Raw genomic sequence first — 22,596 nt, forward strand, 5'->3', positions numbered from 1 at the left:
GACTGTGTGATCTGTGTATAATGTTGGTGTTATTTAATGACTGTGTGATCTGTGTATAATGTTAGTGTTATTTAATGACTGTGTGATCTGCGTATAATGTTAGTGTTATTTAATGACTGTGTGATCTGCGTATAATGTTAGTGTTTAATGACTGTGTGATCTGCGTATAATGTTAGTGTTATTTAATGACTGTGTGATCTGCGTATAATGTTAGTGTTATTTAATGACTGTGTGATCTGCGTATAATGTTAGTGTTATTTAATGACTGTGTGAGCTGCGTATAATGTTAGTGTTTAATGACTGTGTGATCTGCGTATAATGTAAGTGTTATTTAATGACTGTGTGATCTGCGTATAATGTTAGTGTTATTTAATGACTGTGTGATCTGTGTATAATGTTAGTGTTATTTAATGACTGTGTGATCTGCGTATAATGTTAGTGTTATTTAATGACTGTGTGATCTGCGTATAATGTTAGTGTTATTTAATGACTGTGTGATCTGCGTATAATGTTAGTGTTTAATGACTGTGTGATCTGCGTATAATGTTAGTGTTATTTAATGACTGTGTGATCTGCGTATAATGTTGGTGTTATTTAATGACTGTGTGATCTGTGTGTAATGTTAGTGTTATTTAATGACTGTGTGATCTGTGTATAATGTTAGTGTTATTTAATGACTGTGATCTGTGTATAATGTTAGTGTTATTTAATGACTGTGTGATCTGTGTATAATGTTAGTGTTATTTAATGACTGTGTGATCTGCGTATAATGTTAGTGTTATTTAATGACTGTGTGATCTGCGTATAATGTTAGTGTTATTTAATGACTGTGTGATCTGTGTATAATGTTAGTGTTATTTAATGACTGTGTGATCTGCGTATAATGTTAGTGTTATTTAATGACTGTGTGATCTGCGTATAATGTTAGTGTTATTTAATGACTGTGTGATCTGCGTATAATGTTAGTGTTTAATGACTGTGTGATCTGCGTATAATGTTAGTGTTATTTAATGACTGTGTGATCTGCGTATAATGTTAGTGTTATTTAATGACTGTGTGATCTGTGTATAATGTTAGTGTTATTTAATGACTGTGTGATCTGCGTATAATGTTAGTGTTATTTAATGACTGTGTGATCTGCGTATAATGTTAGTGTTATTTAATGACTGTGTGATCTGCGTATAATGTTAGTGTTTAATGACTGTGTGATCTGCGTATAATGTTAGTGTTATTTAATGACTGTGTGATCTGCGTATAATGTTGGTGTTATTTAATGACTGTGTGATCTGTGTGTAATGTTAGTGTTATTTAATGACTGTGTGATCTGTGTATAATGTTAGTGTTATTTAATGACTGTGATCTGTGTATAATGTTAGTGTTATTTAATGACTGTGTGATCTGTGTATAATGTTAGTGTTATTTAATGACTGTGTGATCTGCGTATAATGTTAGTGTTATTTAATGACTGTGTGATCTGCGTATAATGTTAGTGTTATTTAATGACTGTGTGATCTGTGTATAATGTTGGTGTTATTTAATGACTGTGTGATCTGTGTATAATGTTAGTGTTATTTAATGACTGTGTGATCTGCGTATAATGTTAGTGTTATTTAATGACTGTGTGATCTGCGTATAATGTTAGTGTTTAATGACTGTGTGATCTGCGTATAATGTTAGTGTTATTTAATGACTGTGTGATCTGCGTATAATGTTAGTGTTATTTAATGACTGTGTGATCTGCGTATAATGTTAGTGTTATTTAATGACTGTGTGATCTGCGTATAATGTTAGTGTTTAATGACTGTGTGATCTGCGTATAATGTTAGTGTTATTTAATGACTGTGTGATCTGCGTATAATGTTAGTGTTATTTAATGACTGTGTGATCTGTGTATAATGTTAGTGTTATTTAATGACTGTGTGATCTGCGTATAATGTTAGTGTTATTTAATGACTGTGTGATCTGCGTATAATGTTAGTGTTATTTAATGACTGTGTGATCTGCGTATAATGTTAGTGTTTAATGACTGTGTGATCTGCGTATAATGTTAGTGTTATTTAATGACTGTGTGATCTGCGTATAATGTTGGTGTTATTTAATGACTGTGTGATCTGTGTGTAATGTTAGTGTTATTTAATGACTGTGTGATCTGTGTATAATGTTAGTGTTATTTAATGACTGTGATCTGTGTATAATGTTAGTGTTATTTAATGACTGTGTGATCTGTGTATAATGTTAGTGTTATTTAATGACTGTGTGATCTGCGTATAATGTTAGTGTTATTTAATGACTGTGTGATCTGCGTATAATGTTAGTGTTATTTAATGACTGTGTGATCTGTGTATAATGTTGGTGTTATTTAATGACTGTGTGATCTGTGTATAATGTTAGTGTTTAATGACTGTGTGATCTGCGTATAATGTTAGTGTTATTTAATGACTGTGTGATCTGCGTATAATGTTAGTGTTATTTAATGACTTTGTGATCTGTGTATAATGTTAGTGTTTAATGACTGTGTGATCTGCGTATAATGTTAGTGTTATTTAATGACTGTGTGATCTGCGTATAATGTTAGTGTTATTTAATGACTGTGTGATCTGTGTATAATGTTAGTGTTATTTAATGACTGTGTGATCTGCGTATAATGTTAGTGTTAGTTAATGACTGTGTGATCTGTGTATAATGTTAGTGTTAGTTAATGACTGTGTGATCTGTGTATAATGTTAGTGTTATTTAATGACTGTGTGATCTGCGTATAATGTTAGTGTTATTTAATGACTGTGTGATTTGCGTATAATGTTAGTGTTATTTAATGACTGTGTGATCTGCGTATAATGTTAGTGTTATTTAATGACTGTGTGATCTGCGTATAATGTTAGTGTTATTTAATGACTGTGTGATTTGCGTATAATGTTAGTGTTATTTAATGACTGTGTGATCTGCGTATAATGTTAGTGTTATTTAATGACTGTGTGATCTGTGTATAACGTTGGTGTTATTTAATGACTGTGTGATCTGTGTATAATGTTAGTGTTTAATGACTGTGTGATCTGTGTATAATGTTAGTGTTATTTAATGACTGTGTGATCTGCGTATAATGTTAGTGTTAGTTAATGACTGTGTGATCTGTGTATAATGTTAGTGTTATTTAATGACTGTGTGATCTGCGTATAATGTTAGTGTTATTTAATGACTGTGTGATCTGTGTATAATGTTAGTGTTATTTAATGACTGTGTGATCTGCGTATAATGTTAGTGTTAGTTAATGACTGTGTGATCTGTGTATAATGTTAGTGTTATTTAATGACTGGGTGATCTGCGTATAATGTTAGTGTTAGTTAATGACTGTGTGATCTGCGTATAATGTTAGTGTTATTTAATGACTGTGTGATTTGCGTATAATGTTAGTGTTATTTAATGACTGTGATCTGTGTATAATGTTAGTGTTATTTGATGACTATGTGATCTGCGTATAATGTTAGTGTTATTTAATGACTGTGTGATCTGCGTATAATGTTAGTGTTATTTAATGACTGTGTGATCTGTGTATAATGTTAGTGTTATTTAATGACTGTGTGATCTGTGTATAATGTTAGTGTTATTTAATGACTGTGTGATCTGCGTATAATGTTAGTGTTATTTAATGACTGTGATCTGTGTATAATGTTAGTGTTATTTAATGACTGTGTGATCTGTGTATAATGTTGGTGTTATTTAATGACTGTGTGATCTGCGTATAATGTTAGTGTTATTTAATGACTGTGTGATCTGCGTATAATGTTAGTGTTATTTAATGACTGTGTGATCTGCGTATAATGTTAGTGTTATTTAATGACTGTGTGATCTGTGTATGATGTTAGTGTTAGTTAATGACTGTGTGATCTGCGTATAATGTTAGTGTTATCTAATGACTGTGTGATCTGCGTGTGATGTTAGTGTTTGAGGACTGTGACCTGCGTATGATGTAATGTAGTGTCAGATCTTTGCAGTACCTGCCACCAAGTTGATGCATTTGAATGATAGATCTACAGGTGCTCCAGGGGCAGAATTTCTTGTATTACCGCTCATTCTTGGAAGGAAAGCACAAAACCTGAAAATAAATAATAATTTAATAATTAATGACAATAATAATAATGATAATACACAATCATTGTGCTAACACAGTGAAGGAGTTTAAGCATGCGTGGGATAGGCATAAGGCTATCCTAACTATAAGATAAGGCCAGGGACTAATGAAAGTATTTAGAAAACTGGGCAGACTAGATGGGCCGAATGGTTCTTATCTGCCGTCACATTCTATGTTTCTATGTTTCTACATGAGATTTAAACTGTATTCAGTGAGTGACGGCTACGTTTTAGTTATGGAAAGTGTGGACCTTTTCTCTGCATAGACGTCTTTTCTCACCCTGTGTGGCCCCTCTCTCTCTCACCCTGTACCCCCCTTCATCCTATGTAGCCACTCTCTCACCCTGTACCCCCCTTCATCCTGTGTAGCCACTCTATCACCCTGTGTGGCCCCTCTCTCTCACCCTGTACCCCCCATTCATCCTGTGTAGCCACTCTCTCACCCTGTGTGGCCCCTCTCTCTCTCACCCTGTACCCCCCTTCATCCTATGTAGCCACTCTCTCACCCTGTACCCCCCTTCATCCTGTGTAGCCACTCTCTCACCCTGTACCCCCCTTAATCCTGTGTAGCCACTCTCTCACCCTGTACCCCCCATTCATCCTGTGTAGCCACTCTCTCACCCTGTGTGGCCCCTCTCTCTCTCACCCTGTACCCCCCTTCATCCTATGTAGCCACTCTCTCACCCTGTACCCCCCTTCATCCTGTGTAGTCACTCTCTCACCCTGTGTGGCCCCTCTCTCTCTCACCCTGTACCCCCCTTCATCCTATGTAGCCACTCTCTCACCCTGTACCCCCCTTCATCCTGTGTAGCCACTCTCTCACCCTGTACCCCCCTTAATCCTGTGTAGCCACTCTCTCACCCTGTGTGGCCCCTCTCTCTCACCCTGTACCCCCCATTCATCCTGTGTAGCCACTCTCTCACCCTGTGTGGCCCCTCTCTCTCTCACCCTGTACCCCCCTTCATCCTATGTAGCCACTCTCTCACCCTGTACCCCCCTTCATCCTGTGTAGCCACTCTATCACCCTGTGTGGCCCCTCTCTCTCTCACCCTGTACCCCTCTTCATCCTGTGTAGCCACTCTCTCACCCTGTACCCCCCTTCATCCTGTGTAGCCACTCTCTCACCCTGTACCCCCATTCATCCTGTGTAGCCACTCTCTCACCCTGTGTGGCCCCTCACTCTATCACCCTGTACCCACCCCCTTCATCCTGTGTAGCCACTCTCTCACCCTGTGTGGCCCCTCTCTCTCTTACCCTGTACCCCCATTCATTCTGTGTAGCCACTCTCTCACCCTGTGTGGCCCCCCTGTCTCTCACCCTGTACCCCCATTCATCCTGTGTAGCCACTCTCTCACCCTGTGTGGCCCCTCTCTCTCTCACCCTGTACCCCCCTTCATCCTGTGTAGCCACTCTCTCACCTTGTGTGGCCCCTCATTCTCTCACCCTGTACCCCCATTCATCCTGTGTAGCCACTCTCTCAACCTGTGTGGCCACTTTCTCTCTCACCCTGTCTGTCTCTCTCACCCTCTTCGTGTCTCTCTCTTTCAGCCTGTCTCTTTCACCTTGTCTCTGTTTCATCCTCTCTCTCACCTTTTTCTCCTCTCTCTCTCACCCTTATCCTCTCTCTCTCTCACCCTTATCCTCTCTCTCTCTCACCCTTATCCTCTCTCTCACCCTTTTCCTCTCTTTCTATCACCACTTTTCCTCTCTCTCTCACCCCCTTTTCCTCTCTCTCTCACCCTCTTTTCCTCTCTCTCTCACCCTCTTTTCCTCTCTCTCTCACCCTTTCTCTCTCTCTCTCACCCCCTTTTCCTCTCTCTCTCTCTCTCTCTCTCAACTTTCTCTCTCTCTCACCCCCTTTTCCTTTCTCTCTCTCACCTTTCTCTCTCTCTCACCCCCTTTTCCTTTCTCTCTCTCACCCCCTTTTCCTTTCTCTCTCTCACCCTTTCTCCCTCTCTCTCCCCCTTTTTCCCTCTCTCTCACCCTTTCCCTCTCTCTCATCATTTTCCTCTCTCCCTCTCTCTCACCCTTTTCCACTGTCTCTCTCACCCTTTTCCCCTCTCTCACCCTTTTCCTCTCTCTCTCTCTCTCACACCCTTTTCCTCTCTCTCTCACCCTTTTCCCCTCTCTCTCTCACCCTTTTCCTCTCTCTCTCTCTCTCTCTCTCTCACCCTTTTCCTCTCTCTCTCACCATTTTCCTCTCTCTCTCACACCCTTTTCCTCTCTCTCTCTCACCCTTTTCCTCTCTCTCTCTCTCTCTCACCCTTTTCCTCTCTCTCTCACCCTTTTCCTCTCTCTCTCACCATTTTCCTCTCTCTCTCTCTCTCTCCCCCACCCTTTTCCCCTTTCTCTCTCTCACCCTTCCCCCCTCTCTCTCTCTCTCTCTCACCCTTTTCCTCTCTCTCTCTCACCCTTTTCCTCTCTCTCTCTCTCTCTCTCTCTCCCCCACCCTTTTCCCCTTTCTCTCTCTCACCCTTCCCCCCTCTCTCTCTCTCTCTCACCCTTTTCCCCTCTCTCTCTCTCACCCTTTTCCTCTCTCACCCTTTCTCTCTCTCACCCTTCCCCCCTCTCTCTCTCTCTCTCACACCCTTTTCCTCTCTCTCTCTCACCCTTTTCCTCTCTCTCTCACCATTTTCCTCTCTCTCTCTCTCTCTCTCTCTCCCCCACCCTTTTCCCCTTTCTCTCTCTCACCCTTCCCCCCCCTCACCCTCTCTCTCTCTCACCCTTTCTCTTTCTCTCTCTGTGTGTTCTATCGATATCAGCTCCACACTTTGTATCAATCGGTCTCTATGGCAACTGGAGCTGATCATGTGACTCTTATGTGAGGCTGTTCTGGAACCCGGAAGTGTAAGGAGAGAAATGACTAGGGGGGGGGGGGGGGGGGGTGACTCCATGTCAGCAGGAGGATTATATATATATATATATATATATATATATATGGCTGGGGATATTGGGAGTTATAACATGGCTCAATGTCAGCAGGAGGATTATATATATATATATATATGGCTGGGGATATTGGGAGTTATAACATGGCTCAATGTCAGCAGGAGGATTATATATATATATATATATGGCTGGGGATATTGGGAGTTATAACATAACTCAATGTCAGCAGGAGGATTATATATATATATATATATGGCTGGGGATATTGGGAGTTATAACATGGCTTAATGTCAGCAGGAGGATTATATATATATATGGCTGGGGATATTGGGAGTTATAACATGGCTCAATGTCAGCAGGAGGATTATATATATATATATGGCTGGGGATATTGGGAGTTATAACATGGCTCAATGTCAGCAGGAGGATTATATATATATATGGCTGGGGATATTGGGAGTTATAACATGGCTCAATGCCAGCAGGAGGATTATATATATTTATATGGCTGGGGATATTGGGAGTTATAACATGGCTCAATGTCAGCAGGAGGATTATATATATATATATATATATATATATATATATATATATGGCTGGGATATTGGGAGTTATAACATGGCTCAATGTCAGCAGGAGGATTATATATATATATGGCTGGGGATATTGGGAGTTATAACATGGCTCAATGTCAGCAGGAGGATTATATATATATATATGGCTGGGATATTGGGAGTAATAACATGGCTCAATGCCAGCAGGAGGATTATATATATATATATGGCTGGGGATATTGGGAGTTATAACATGACTCAATGTCAGCAGGAGGATTATATATATATATATATATATGGCTGGGGATATTGGGAGTAATAACATGGCTCAATGCCAGCAGGAGGATTATATATATATATATGGCTGGGGATATTGGGAGTTATAACATGACTCAATGTCAGCAGGAGGATTATATATATATATATATATGGCTGGGATATTGGGAGTTATAACATGACTCAATGTCAGCAGGAGGATTATATATATATATATATATGGCTGGGATATTGGGAGTTATAACATGACTCAATGTCAGCAGGAGGATTATATATATATACAGAGGCGGCTCTCTAATTAGGCGGTTTTAGGCGGCCGCCTAAGGCCTCGCGCTGGCTGGGGCCTCGCGGCCGCCTAAACCGCCTGTTGGCAGAGTGTGTCAGGTCCTCGGTCAGTGACCGAGGACCTGACACCAGGAGGGGGCCCGGCGGCTTGCCCGGTCTGCCGCCGGGTGCGAGGCCCCTCCTGGCTGCCAGGCCGGCCACCGCAGACACTGGTCTGCAGCTCCGCAGTGTGCAGAGCTGCAGACCATGTGACTCGCGAGAATTGGCCAATCAGAGCGTTGCCGCGGGTTACCACGGCAACGCTCTGAATCTCGCGAGATACACGGTCTGCAGCTCTGAGGAGCTGCAGACCGGGAGCAGGGGCCACCGGACCACCAGGGAGCCCACTGGACCACCAGGGAAAGGTAGGCTCTCCCTCCCCATCACCCCCCACCAAACTCAGGCTCACCCCCGACCACCATCACCACCCACCACCCCCACCACCCTCAGCGTCACACCCCACCACCCTCACCATCACCCCCACCACCCTCAGCCTCACCCCACCACCATCACCCCACCCTCAGCCTCACCCCACCACCATCTCCCCACCCTCAGCCTCACCCCCCACCACCCTCAGCCTCACCCCCCACCACCCTCAGCCTCACCCCCACCACCCTCAGCTACACCCACCACACCACCATCAGCTTCACCCCCCACCACCGTCACCATCACCCCCCCACCAACCTCAGCCTCATTCCCCCACCACCATCACCCACCATCACCACCCTCAGCCTCACCCCCCACCACCCTCAGCTTAACCCTCAGCTTAACCCCCACCACCATCACCCCCACCACCCTCAGCCTCACCCCACCACCATCACCCCCACCACCCTCAGCCTCACCCCCACCACCATCACCCCACCCTCACCCCCACCACCATCTCCCCACCCTCAGCCTCACCCCCCACCACCCTCAGCCTCACCACCCACCACCATCACCCCCACCACCCTCACCACCATCACCCCCACCACCCTCACCATCACCCCTCCCCACCCTCAGCCTCACCCCCACCACCCTCAGCTACACCCACCACCACCATCAGCTTCACCCCCCCACCACCGTCACCATCACCCCCCCACCAACCTCAGCCTCATTCCCCACCACCATCACCCACCATCACCACCCTCAGCCTCACCCCCCACCACCCTCAGCTTAACCCCCACCACCATCACCCCCCACCACCATCACCCCTCCCCACCATCACCCCCACCACCCTCAGCCTCACCCCCACCACCCTCAGCCTCACCCCCACCACCCTCAGCTACACCCACCACCACCGTCACCATCACCCCCCACCACCATCACCCCCCACCACCCTCAGCTTCACCCCCCGCCCACCCTCAGCTTCACCCCCGCCCACCCTCAGCTTCACCCCTGCCCACCCTCAGCCTCACCCCTGCCCACCCTCAGCCTCACCCCTGCCCACCCTCAGCCTCACCCCCACCACCCTCAGCCTCACCCCCCACCACCCTCAGCCTCACCATCCCCCATAACCCCCCACCACCCTCAGCTTCACCACCCCTCAGCATCACTCCCCCCACCACCTTCAGCATCACCCCCGTCACCCCCCTCAGCATCACCCCCCACCACCCTCAGCATCACCCCCCACCACCCTCAGCATTACCCCCCACCACCCTCAGCATCACCACCCTCAGCATAACCCTCCGTCACCACCCTCAGCTTCCCCCCACTCACCATCACCCCCTCCTTCTCACATCACCCCCTTCTCACTCTCACATTACCCCCTCTCACTCTCACATTAGCCCCCCCACTCTCACATTAGCCCCCCCACTCTCACATTACCCCCCCACTCTCACATTACCCCCCCACTCTCACATTACCCCCCCACTCTCACATTACCCCCCCACTCTCACATTACCCCCCCACTCTCACATTACCCCCTCTCACTCTCACATTACCCCCTCTCACTCTCACATTACCCCCTCTCACTCTCACATTACCCCCTCTCACTCTCACATTACCCCCTCTCACTCTCACATTACCCCCTCTCACTCTCACATTACCCCCCTCTCACTCTCACATTACCTCACTCTCACATTACCCCCCTCTCACTCTCACATTACCCCCCTCTCACTCTCACATTACCCCCTCTCACTCTCACATTACCCCCTCTCACTCTCACATTACCCCCTCTCACTCTCACATTAACCCCCCTCACTCTCACATTACCCCCTCTCACTCTCACATTAACCCCCTCACTCTCACATTAACACCCTCACTCTCACATTAACCCCCTCACTCTCACATTAACCCCCTCACTCTCACATTACCCCCTCTCACTCTCACATTACTATCACCCCCTGCTCCCTCTCACATTACCATCAACCCCCCGCTCCCTTTCACCATCACCGTCCACTCCCTCTCACCATCACACCCCCCGCTCCCTCTCACCATCAGCTACCCCATACACATAGGGTCTCAGACAAAAACACAAACATGCTCACAGAGACATACGTTCGCACACACAAGGATACTCTCTGTCAGACACACTCTCAGGCACATACACAGGTAGACAGTGCGTCAATGTGTATATGTGACACTTTTTTGTTAGTGGGGCCTCATGTTTGCGTTTCGCCTAAGGCCTCATAAAGTCTAGAGCCGCCTCTGTATATATATATATATATATATATATATATATATATATATATATATATGTCATGCCAAAAGCATGAGTTCTTGTTTGATGTGTGTTTTTATTTGTTAAGAGTTGTTTTTTTTGTAAACCTTGGGATGGCATTTATTGTGGTCTTTGATCTTGCACCAGGCCTAGACCATAAAACATCTAGATAGCCATCACCAGAGCTGGACACAAGGAATTTCATAGAGTGGGCAATAGACTGCCAGACCAACCCCCTCTGATTCCCCCAGGGGTCTGCCCACTGAGAAATAACTAGTTTTAGATATATAATGAGGGTGCTGGACTATCCAGAGGTCAGTATTCATTTTTCTTTTTGTCAGTAACTTCTAGGAGATCAATACCATCTAAGACTCCCACAAGAATTCTATATAGGGTAAATATATGTAAGGAATTTCTTGTGTTTTCTCCTATTTTATTTTATGTACTGTTTTGCAATTTGTTATCTGTATGTCATTTATTTCTGTATTTTGTACTCAGCACTGTGAATCTTTTTTGTCAGATTAAATGTTTAATTAATCAGCTTGAGTCTCTGTTTTCTACGAGCTTTACTCTCCAGAGAGCTCAGGTAAAAACGTTACCAAAAAGGGTTAATTATAATAGTTTGATTAGTAAAAGTAGAACTGTGATTCTATAATTCTCCTGTGTGTGGGGTAACCTAAGACGCCCGGGTTTAAAAGTCTTGGTGGTGGCAGTAAAGTGTGTACTAAGGGGGTTAGTGTAGAAGGGATTGCAGGGGTTAATTGAGTGGTTGCTGGGACTAGCAACAGGTAACCAGGGGTCTGGTGTCATTAACCCTGTCACTTCCACGCTCTCCCCACTGTCTCGGCTGGGCCTATAGCCCACGCTCGTGACAATATATATATATATATATATATATGGCTGGGGATATTGGGAGTTATAACATGACAATGTCAGCAGGAGGATTATATATATATATGGCTGGGGATATTGGGAGGTATAACATGGCTCAATGTCAGCAGGAGGATTATATATATACAAATGGCTGGGGATATTGGGAGTTATAACATGACAATGTCAGCAGGAGGATTATATATATATATATATCAATGGCTGGGGATATTGGGAGTTATAACATGACAATGTCAGCAGGAGGATTATATATATATGGCTGGGGATATTGGGAGTTATAACATGGCTCAATGTCAGCAGAAGGATTATATATATATATATATATATATGGCTGGGGATATTGGGAGTTATAGCATGACTCAATGTCAGCAGGAGGATTATATATATATATATATCTATATCTATATATGGCTGGGGATACTGGGAGTTATAGTATGGCTCAATGCCAGCAGGAGGATTATATATATATATATATATATATATATATATATATATGGCTGGGGATATTGGGAGTTATAACATGGCTCAATGCCAGCAGGAGGATTATATATATATATATGGCTGGGGATATTGGGAGTTATAACATGGCTCAATGTCAGCAGGAGGATTATATATATACAAATGGCTGGGGATATTGGGAGTTATAACATGACAATGTCAGCAGGAGGATTATATATATATCAATGGCTGGGGATATTGGGAGTTATAACATGACAATGTCAGCAGGAGGATTATATATATATATATATATGGCTGGGGATATTGGGAGTTATAACATGGCTCAATGCCTGCAGGAGGATTATATATATATATATATGGCTGGGGATATTGGGAGTTATAACATGACTCAATGTGAGCAGGATGATTTTATTTATATATATATATATATATATATATATATGGCTGGGGATATTGGGAGTTATAGCATGACTCAATGTCAGCAGGAGGATTATATATATATATATATATGGCTGGGATATTGGGAGTTATAACATGGCTCAATGCCAGCAGGAGGATTATATATATATATATATATATATATATATATATGGCTGGGGATATTGGGAGTTATAACATGGCTCAATGTCAGCATTAGGATTGTATATATATATGGCCGGGGATATTGGGAGTTATAGCATGACGCAATGTCAGCAGGAGGATTATATATATATATATATATATATATATATATATATATATGTCTGGGGATATTGGGAGTTATAACATGGCTCAATGCCAGCAGGAGGATTATATATATTTATATGGCTGGGGATATTGGGAGTTATAGCATGACTCAATGTCCGCAGGAGGATTATATATATATATATGGCTGGGGATATTGGGAGTTATAACATGGCTCAATGTCAGCAGGAGGATTATATATATATGGCTGGGGATATTGGGAGTTATAACATGACTCAATGTCAGCAGGAGGATTATATATATATATATATATATATATATATATGGCTGGGGATATTGGGAGTTATAACATGACTCAATGTCAGCAGGAGAATTATATATATGGCTGGGGATATTGGGAGTTATAACATGACTCAATGTCAGCAGGAGGATTATATATATATATGGCTGGGGATATTGGGAGTTATAACATGACTCAATGTCAGCAGGAGGATTATATATATGGCTGGGGATATTGGGAGTTATAACATGGCTCAATGTCAGCAGGAGGATTATATATATATATATATATATGGCTGGGGATATTGGGAGTTATAACATGGCTCAATGTCAGCAGGAGGATTATATATATATATATATATATATGGCTGGGGATATTGGGAGTTATAACATGGCTCAATGTCAGCAGGAGGATTATATATATATATATATATGGCTGGGGAAATTGGGAGTTATAACATGGCTCAATGTCAGCAGGAGGATTATATATATATATATATATGGCTGGGGATATTGGGAGTTATAACATGACTCAATGTCAGCAGGAGGATTATATATATGGCTGGGGATATTGGGAGTTATAGCATGGCTCAATGTCAGCAGGAGGATTATATATATATATGGCTGGGGATATTGGGAGTTATAACATGACTCAATGTCAGCAGGAGGATTATATATATGGCTGGGGATATTGGGAGTTATAACATGGCTCAATGTCAGCAGGAGGATTATATATATATATATATATATATATATATATTTGTGTAAGGGGCAAAGTACTTGTATAAGAAGTGAGACTTCAGTAAGAAATGGGAATAGTATAAAAGAGCAAGTCGGTTGTGGTGTGCCGATACCGACGATACGGTAGGCCTGTAAATAAAGAGGGCCCACCAAGTAGTATGAGAGTAAAGGAAAAATGGAAAGAAAAGAAAGAAAAAAGTGTTGAAATGAGGAGTGGGTGGGAGGGGCATTCAGACGCTGACCTTGATCGGTAAGGAGTCAGGTAAGGGGTGTAGCTTATATAGGGGGTTGAGTTAACTTAAGCCCCTCCCACAAATACAGGCCAAACGGCCTTACTACTTGTGTAAGGGGCAAAGTACTTGTATAAGAAGTGAGACTTCAGTAAGAAATGGGAATAGTATAAAAGAGCAAGTCGGTTGTGGTGTGCCGATACCGACGATACGGTAGGCCTGTAAATAAAGAGGGCAAAAATGAATAACAAAAGATTTATTACAGTCAACAATATATACAATTTATCCAGATATGGCTTTAAAAGCATTTCTTAATTCTTGTGTTGGCTTGGGGATATATGTAGTATAGGCAGATGATTTCCAACGTCCCAATGCCTTGATGACGTGTACTGGTACGTTAGCGCTGGATGCGGTGGAGGCTGCTCCTATGCGAAACGAGTGACCAGAGTAGTGGGAAGGTTTGAGACCCAGCATTGTTAGCAGGGATCGTATATATCTCATGAATGCCGTGGTGGTGAGTACTGTGTGTTGTAGTTGGAATAATGGTTGTGAGGGTAGTGCTGTGGTGTTGAGAAGATAGGAGTCTAAGGCTGCTACTGGACACCATTTGTTTAGGGTAGGATAATATGTGATTTCTACTGGGGGCGCATGTTGGCTTGTCTTTGATTGGGGTAAAGAGAGTATGTAGTGATCGCCATGTTTTATAAGGTGTTTGTGTAGTAGGCACCTCTCTTTTTGGTCAGTTGTGACAGTGGTGAACTCCCTTGGCCTGAGGAATCCGTAGAAGGCTGTATACATGGCTGTTTTAATGACTGTGTTTGCGGTAGTGTGGAAAGGTCTGGAATCTAATAGGTCGGATAATGACTGGAAAAGTTCTTTGTCAATAGGTAAGCGTTGTGGTGGTCGTGGAGGTACGGATTTCTGTATACCTCTGAGTATAATTTTTACCTGGTATGATGACATGAAGCTCTGTGTGTTAGGTTTTATGGTTAGTATGTGGTGTTGTATGCCGGTAAGATATAGTTTAATTGTGTTATATGATAAGTGTAATTTGAGGTGGCAAAAGGAAGCGAAAGCTATGACGGATGTCATGACAAAAGGTTGTGATATGTTGTGATCTGCCAGAAATCTATTATACAGTGTGAAGGCTCTGTTGTATGTCGCTTGAGTGTTGTGTGATAGTGCTAATGTGGCTAGATCCCTGCTATGCTCCATTATAATGTCTAGTCCATGATTAGTTGTGAGAACGGGGGTGCTACTGTGGCTGCTTGAGCTGCTGACGGGTGTGCTTGACGAAAGTCCTGAAATTTAAAACGAGACAGGCTGTCAGCTGCTACATTACTAATACCTGGTACATGAAAGCAAACCAAGTAGAAGTTGTGACATGCTGCCAACCACGTGAGCCTTCTAAGAAACCTCATAATTGTAAGGGATGATGAACGGCCTTTGTTTATTATGTGACATGTGGCTTGGTTATCTGAGTGACAGCGAACAGACAAGCCTGACCATTGATGTCCCCATGCCACCGCAGCTGCCACGATAGGGTAGATCTCAAAGAGGGCTGAGGTTGTGAAAAACCCTTCAACGTCACGGACTTCTTCTGGCCATGCGCCCCAAAGCCATTTGGTACCGAAGATGGCTGAAAAACCCTTGTTAGATGCTGCGTCTGACCATACGGTTGGTGACGTCTCTGATAAGGCGGGGAGGAACAGACTTTTTCCGTTCCAGCTGGTCAAGAACCTCCTCCACATCTGTAGGTCTGCTGTGGCTTGTGGGTCCATGGACAGTCTGTGGTTCTCGTGTTGAAAGTGGGGAAAAAGACAAAGTAGTCTGGATATGAAGGCCCTTCCTTGAGGGATGATGCGCATGGCGAAGTTTAATGAACCTATAAGGGACTGGAGTTCCTTACGGTTGCATGTACCCAGAAAAATGTAGTGGTTTATGCTATTGATGATGTTGTCGATTTTGTCGGGTGGTAAGCTTGCTTGCATGGATGCCGAATCCAGTTGTATACCCAGAAATGTTATGATGGTGTCAGGACCTTCGGTTTTCTTGAGGGATACCGGGACACCCAAGTGGTGAAATAGATTAAGGGCTTCTTTGAGGCTGCTGGGCGGAAGTTCGTTCCCTTCTATCATTAGGAAGTCGTCGAGGTAATGGATGACCATGGGGCATCTTGAGATGTTCAGAAGTAACCAGCAAAGGGTTTCAGCGAAAGTGTCAAAAATCTTTGGGCTGCTTTTTGACCCAAAGGTTAAGCGGGAGAAGAAATAGTACTTGTCTGCCCATTTAATACCATGTAGGTGCCAGAGTGTAGGGTGGATAGGTAGTAGTTTGAAGGCATTCGTAATGTCTGTTTTACTTAACCAAGCTCCAACCCCAGTCTGTGTGATGGCTGTAATGGCGTGATCGATGGTGGCGTATTGAAGGGAAAATTCCTCGGAGGGAATGAGGGAGTTTAGACTTGGGGTAGGGGAGGTATGAGGGGCTGAAAGATCAATAATGAGTCTTTGCTTGAGGGAAGTTTTACCCGTGACAATACCGATGGGGTTTGTACGCCATGATGTAAATGGTGGGGTTAAGAATGGACCGAACACGAACCCGTCTGCCAATTCTTGGGCTATTAGGGTATCCACTGCTGTTGGGTTCTGGTTTGCCGACTGTAAATTTGGGCATTCTAGGTGGCCCGTGGGCATGTGTAGGATGCCTGTGTGGAACCCTTCGTTGAATCCTGTAACAAGAAAATCTACCAGGTGTCTGGATGGGTGGTTGGCTAGTAGTGCTGCTAGAACATCAATGTTAACAGACGTTAGGTAGGGTTTAGGATACATTTTATTAGGGCACATGGATTTGGCATGTGCCCTGAAACATTGAGAACAAATGTGTAACAATCTACATGCACTGAAACTACATGTGCCACCATTAAAGTTATTGCAAATTTGTGATTTGCCGAAGAAAATTATAGGACGGCCCAGCTTGTCCCTGGCGTTCCTTCCTGTTTTCCCGGCGTAGCCAGTGTTGGGAGCTTGGCTGTGGTCGTCTGCAGTGCTGGAACAAAAATTTGTGGTGTGTGTCGTAGAAGAACATGAAACACAAGCCGGTGTCTTGAGCCCTGCAAAGTGTCTGCAGAAGATCTCTGTGTCTAGCCTGCTCCAATTGATACGGGTACCATACTGGGAAAACGCGCCAGCTACTTTGGTGGAAAATGACCTGTGATAATCATAAAAGGCCGACCCGCCGTATTTGTTACCAAGGTCCACCAGCTTGTGCATGTAACGGTCGAATTCCTCTCTTCTAGCAGGGTACACCTCACACATAACATCTCTGAAAATCCCAAATGCTAATACAAATTCCGGGATGGTCAGTTTACGGTTCAACCTGGAGTCTTTAGATCTGACCACCACCGATACCTCATCATACATGTAGGTTTTGATTTCTACCACATCCTGGGAGGCAATTAGTAAGGATGCTAAGTTGACATCTTTGCCCTCCAGGATGTCTTTCTTGATGTGGGCTGGTATAGTGTGTGCGGGGTCGACGTCATGGGTATCTGAAGAGTTACCGTTTCCCGTGGCCACTGGTACGACTGGTGTCGTTTGAGCGGTGTCGGGAAGGCCTGCCTTGGTAAGGGCTGTGGTCACCGCCTCGAGGTTAGCCAGTCTGTCGTTGACCTTGCCTATGGAGCTCATGAGTGAGGTCAGCATAGCCTGGATGTCTCCCGATCTGGTGGTGCTGGGGCCTTCCCCTGCTTCCGTGTTATTCGTTGTTGTGTTAAGGAGTCGAAATAATTCCGCTTTCCTTGCCGTAGCCGGGTAGGGAATTTGCCGTCTCCTTAACTCGGTGGTGATGCGTGGTATAGTCCAGGATCTGATTGACGCTGGACTGGTCATATCTCCCCTGTGAGAAGGAGTCTCGCCCATAGCTGGGGAACTAGCGAGCGATAGCCCTTCACCACTGGCATGAGACATGTTTAACTAAAATAAAAGTGAAATTATTATTATTTGAACCGGGTGTTTTAGTACTGGCTTGCTAGCTATGCCGTGAGGCGAAACGATTATTCCTCAGTTGGTGGCTGGTGAGGCCCTGCTAGTGCCAAGTGGCTTGAGAGGCTCTATCTATGCGTTGGCGCGATGGCGTTTTTTAAGTGGCCACTGATCGGGGTGGCCGATTGATGGCCTCTCGGTGAAATAATACCAGAAAAAAGGGGAAAGGGAGTGACTGGTGAGGCCCTCTCTATAAACATGCGAGGCGGCTAGCTCACGTGTGGCTCGAGGGGTGTATGCCTCCGAGTATGAGGCGGGGTGTTGGCCTCGCGGGACCGCTAAACCGAAGCATAATGCCAAGAGGGAGATACAACGTTATTGGCCCCTATGACCCTATCTGCCAGTACTTTATCTATTTATGGGGGTAGTATTTGGATAATCTGTGCGCAGGTGTACGTACCTGGTGGTCTAGTTAAAGATTTCTAGACAATCCGTTTAGGTGGCAGTAGATACCTGTAACTGAATAGATGGATACCGTATGAAAATAAATACAACGCATAAACCATTTTTTTTTTTTAATGTAACCCAAACATCAATATTTATTTAAATGGTATGACGAACAATCGTGCCCTATGGTCCGTATGTGGTCTGTTGGGAGATTGTTCCTGACGTATGTAACATACTTTAGTGTCAGGATGTGTATATGAATGTCTGTGAGTAATTATGTCATCATTATGTGAATAAAATGCTGTACTGTAATAGCAACCTGAAGGTGGCGCTGTGGTTATGTGCAGCATGCATTTGATTTTACAGAACGATGTGTGGAGTGGTAAAAGTGTGGTAGTGATTTAATCAGTGGTGCAATTGTAACGTGAAAAATGGATTTAAAAAGAAGTTTAATGATAACCAATATGAAGCTGTGTTATGTATCCCCACGAAAATTGAGTTTAAAAATGTGGTCGGAACAAGGGAATCACGTGATTGGCGCTATGATTGCACTGTCAGCGTAAATTTAATTTGAAAATAACAGGGGGGGGGGGGGAAATGTAGTTCCGGCGTGGAATATATGTCTGGGAGAAAATTTATAAACCGTTATGTGACCTTTAGTGTGAGTTTGGGTGTAAGAATTAAATCCATGTGTTATGGTAATTGGTGCCTGTAATTGCGTGTTCCGGCGTGCGATTTGAATGTAAATGCAAGGGGGCATGTGATTGGGCAAATGGAAGGGGTTGTGGGAGCATTCATAGGGAATGTAGTACCGGCGTGGAAGTGAGTTATCCCGGTGACCAGGTATGGGGGAAAAATCTATGTGCTTGGTTTTAGGTATTACACAGCTGTTTTACAATTGGTTAGTGATAAGATAATACTACCGGTGAGGATACTAATGGCGGCCCCCGTCTGTTGTAAAACAGACTGCCATGTGTGGTAACAGTAACAGTTGGACATGTGTAAGTACATATGATGTGATCTGGCGTTTGATACTGCCCGGTCGGGCAACAGATTTTGCCAGGACGAGGTTAGTTATATGTGACTGCCCGGGGGACACCTAGGATGTAGTTTTAACCGATATGTGGCAATCAGTTTGCTTAATACCCCAGTGTATGTTGTGAGCCCGAAATGGAACAGATATGTGTGAGGGCAGGTATGCTGCAGGAGTTCAATTTGTCTGAAGGACGCATATATTAACCGTTGTATGCCCGGACCGGGGATGGGGTTGTAAAAGATATCCCGCCGTAAAGTGTGGACCTGGCCCGTTACCGACGCCGTGGGACTGTAGCCTGGCGGAACGGGTAGGTCAACTTACGGTATGCGAGTGCCTGGGATGTAATCTGCGGCGATGAACATGAGATTTAGAAGCTGGTCGGACGGAAACCTGTTGCTGGGTTCCAGGACACAGTTTCAGCGTGGAAGACCTCGTGGGAACACAGAAGAAATCCAAAATGGCGACTGGATGAACCGGAAGTGCAATTCAGACGCTGACCTTGATCGGTAAGGAGTCAGGTAAGGGGTGTAGCTTATATAGGGGGTTGAGTTAACTTAAGCCCCTCCCACAAATACAGGCCAAACGGCCTTACTACATATATTGTAACGGATCGCCTGGCACCCCGACTGGGTACCTCCGTTAAAGGATGCTCCTAGCGCTTCCTGAGGACTCCAAGCACTCTGGCAGACACCACAATCACCGAATCAGAGAAGCATAGGAATCCTCTCTAGCATATGAATGCTGTAGACCGTTGAATAGGAACCATACGAATAGGCTTACACTCCTAGCAGTCAACTGGAACAACATGCAATAAATCCTTCCCCCAATAATGAGACGACACTTCACTTTGAGGGTAAAACAGGGTAAAACAGGAACTCTGGACTGGCTCATCCAGTCCTGCTGTGGGGGAAAGGGGGCTGGGCTCTCCATTCCCTGCTGGATACTCTGCCTCTGGGGAATGGAGACTGGGCTCCCAATTCCCAACAAATCACACTGCCGCTGGGGAGGGAGGACGGCCCCTTCAGCTCCCTGTAACTTGGGCGCAGAGACCACGGTCCCATCTGCGCTGGTGTGGGGCTTACTGTCTCCCCTTGGTGTGCTAAGCTGCCGCTGGGGAGAGAGGGTAACAAATTCCTCTCCCTTACACACTTTCAGCCGCTGGGGAGCAGGGCTGACCCTCTGTACTCCCTGTAGGCAGGGCGCAGAGACCACGGTCCCATCTGCGCTGGTGTGGGGCTTACTGTCTCCCCTTGGTGTGCTAAGCTGCCGCTGGGGAGAGGGGGTAACAAACTCCTCTCCCTTACACACTTTCAGCCGCTGGGGAGCAGGGCTGACCCTCTGTACTCCCTGTAGGCAGGGCGCAGAGACCACGGTCCCATCTGCGCTGGTGAGGGGCTTACTGTCTCCCCTTGGTGAGCTGTGCTGCCGCTGGGAAGAGGGAATAACAAACTCCTCTCCCTTACACACCGTCAGCCGCTGGGGAGAGGGGATAACAGGCTCCTCTCCCTGCACCGTAGACTGCCGCTGGGGAGCAAGAACAGTACCTTCAGCTCCCTGTAACGCACACTGCCGCTGGGGATCTGGGCCGACTGCCCAGCATCCCTGTAGGGCCGGTAGAGAGACCGCAGTCCCATCTCCACCTGCCATCTGTGTGCCTTCCCAGGACCAATCCGTGAGCCCCCTCAATATTTGTGAGTAAGGGCCACCTGCTTCCCCACCTGGCAACTCTGGCTGCTGCTGGGGATCTGGGCCGGCTGCCCAGCATCCCTGTGGGCCCGGTGGAGAGACCTTGGTCCCATCTCTACCTGCCTGTTGCTAGCTATGCCGTGAGACTTCCTCTCTTTCGCCAGCCGGAATTCTCGGTCCAGCCTTGTGTTTCGCTCGGCCATGACCTGGTTCCAGATCACCCGGCGTGTCTCCATGGGTATATCATCCCCATACTCGGCCACTCGCTGCCTCACCTCGGCCAGCCAATCATCTCCAGAGCCAGAACCTTCCATACTTGTCTGCTCCCAGGGGTGCTGCACGACTGCTAGCGTTGCCCTCAATTTGTAAATCCAAACAGTGTCTCTGAGCTGCTTTACCTCGCACTAGGACGCCATCCCACCGCTGCCACCAATGTAACGGATCGCCTGGCACCCCGACTTGGTACCTCCGTTAAAGGATGCTCCTAGCGCTTCCTGAGGCCTCCAAGCACTCTGGCAGACACCACAATCACCGAATCTGAGAAGTATATGAATGCTCTCAAGCCTCTGAATGCTGTAGACAGTTGAATAGGAACCATATGAATAGGCTTGTACTCCTAGCAGTCAACTGGAACAGCATGCAATAAATCCTTCCCCCAATAATGAGACGACACATCACTTTGAGGGTTAAAACAGGAACTCTGGACTGGCTCATCCAGCCTGGCTTTTATTTCCATCTCACACATACAGGCCACACCCAGGGGGAGGCATAAAATAACCAATCTGAGATATGGTACAACCCACACATCCCCTCCCCTTAGCCTGAGAGATAATCCACTTAATATACAGTTTAAAACATAACTTTTACACAATATCTGTAACTTCAAAACCATACATCACATTCACATACAAATCACATATTCAGACTCAGCATACTTTAAACATAAACACTTTCAAAAATCAGGCAAATCCCTCCAGTGGATCAAAAGTTACACGGAAGTCCTTTTATGACCGACCGCAAGCACATTTTCTTGCCCAAAACAGTTCCATAGATTTGGGCTCTGCGGTCGGTCAATTCCTGGCATAAAAACGACTAAGTCCCATTCGAAGTGTGCCTGTACTTCGACTTTAGTCGAAGTGTCGAAGTGGAGTTGATGTTAAGGGTCGGCAATGTTCGAAGTTAAAATGGCCACGTGGTCCTTTGTCCGATACCGGCCACTTCGACGACTTCGACAGCTTCGGTAACTTCGACAGCTTCGGTAACTTCGACAGCTTCGACAGCTTCGACAGCTTCGACAGCTTCGACAGCTTTGACAGCTTCGACAGCTTCGACAGCTTCGACTGTGTCCGAAGTG

At 45.1% G+C, this 22,596-nt stretch overlaps 1 protein-coding gene across 1 annotated transcript in view; it reads right to left on the bottom strand.

Moving 5' to 3' along the window:
• Positions 1 to 6,915, bottom strand: part of LRRC51 (leucine rich repeat containing 51) — a 45,627-nt gene extending 38,712 nt beyond the window's left edge. Inside the window, exons 1-2 of the mRNA XM_063445007.1 lie at positions 6,849 to 6,915; positions 3,993 to 4,090 (exon numbers count right to left, since the gene is read on the bottom strand). Of these exons, the coding sequence (XP_063301077.1) occupies positions 3,993 to 4,068 (76 nt within the window). The 5' untranslated portion in view covers positions 4,069 to 4,090; positions 6,849 to 6,915. The remainder of the gene's footprint in view (positions 1 to 3,992; positions 4,091 to 6,848) is intronic.
• Between the last annotated feature and the right edge of the window lie 15,681 nt (positions 6,916 to 22,596).

The sequence above is a fragment of the Pelobates fuscus genome, chromosome 1 (assembly GCF_036172605.1).
Source record: "Pelobates fuscus isolate aPelFus1 chromosome 1, aPelFus1.pri, whole genome shotgun sequence".
In the NCBI taxonomy this organism is placed as follows: domain Eukaryota; kingdom Metazoa; phylum Chordata; class Amphibia; order Anura; family Pelobatidae; genus Pelobates; species Pelobates fuscus.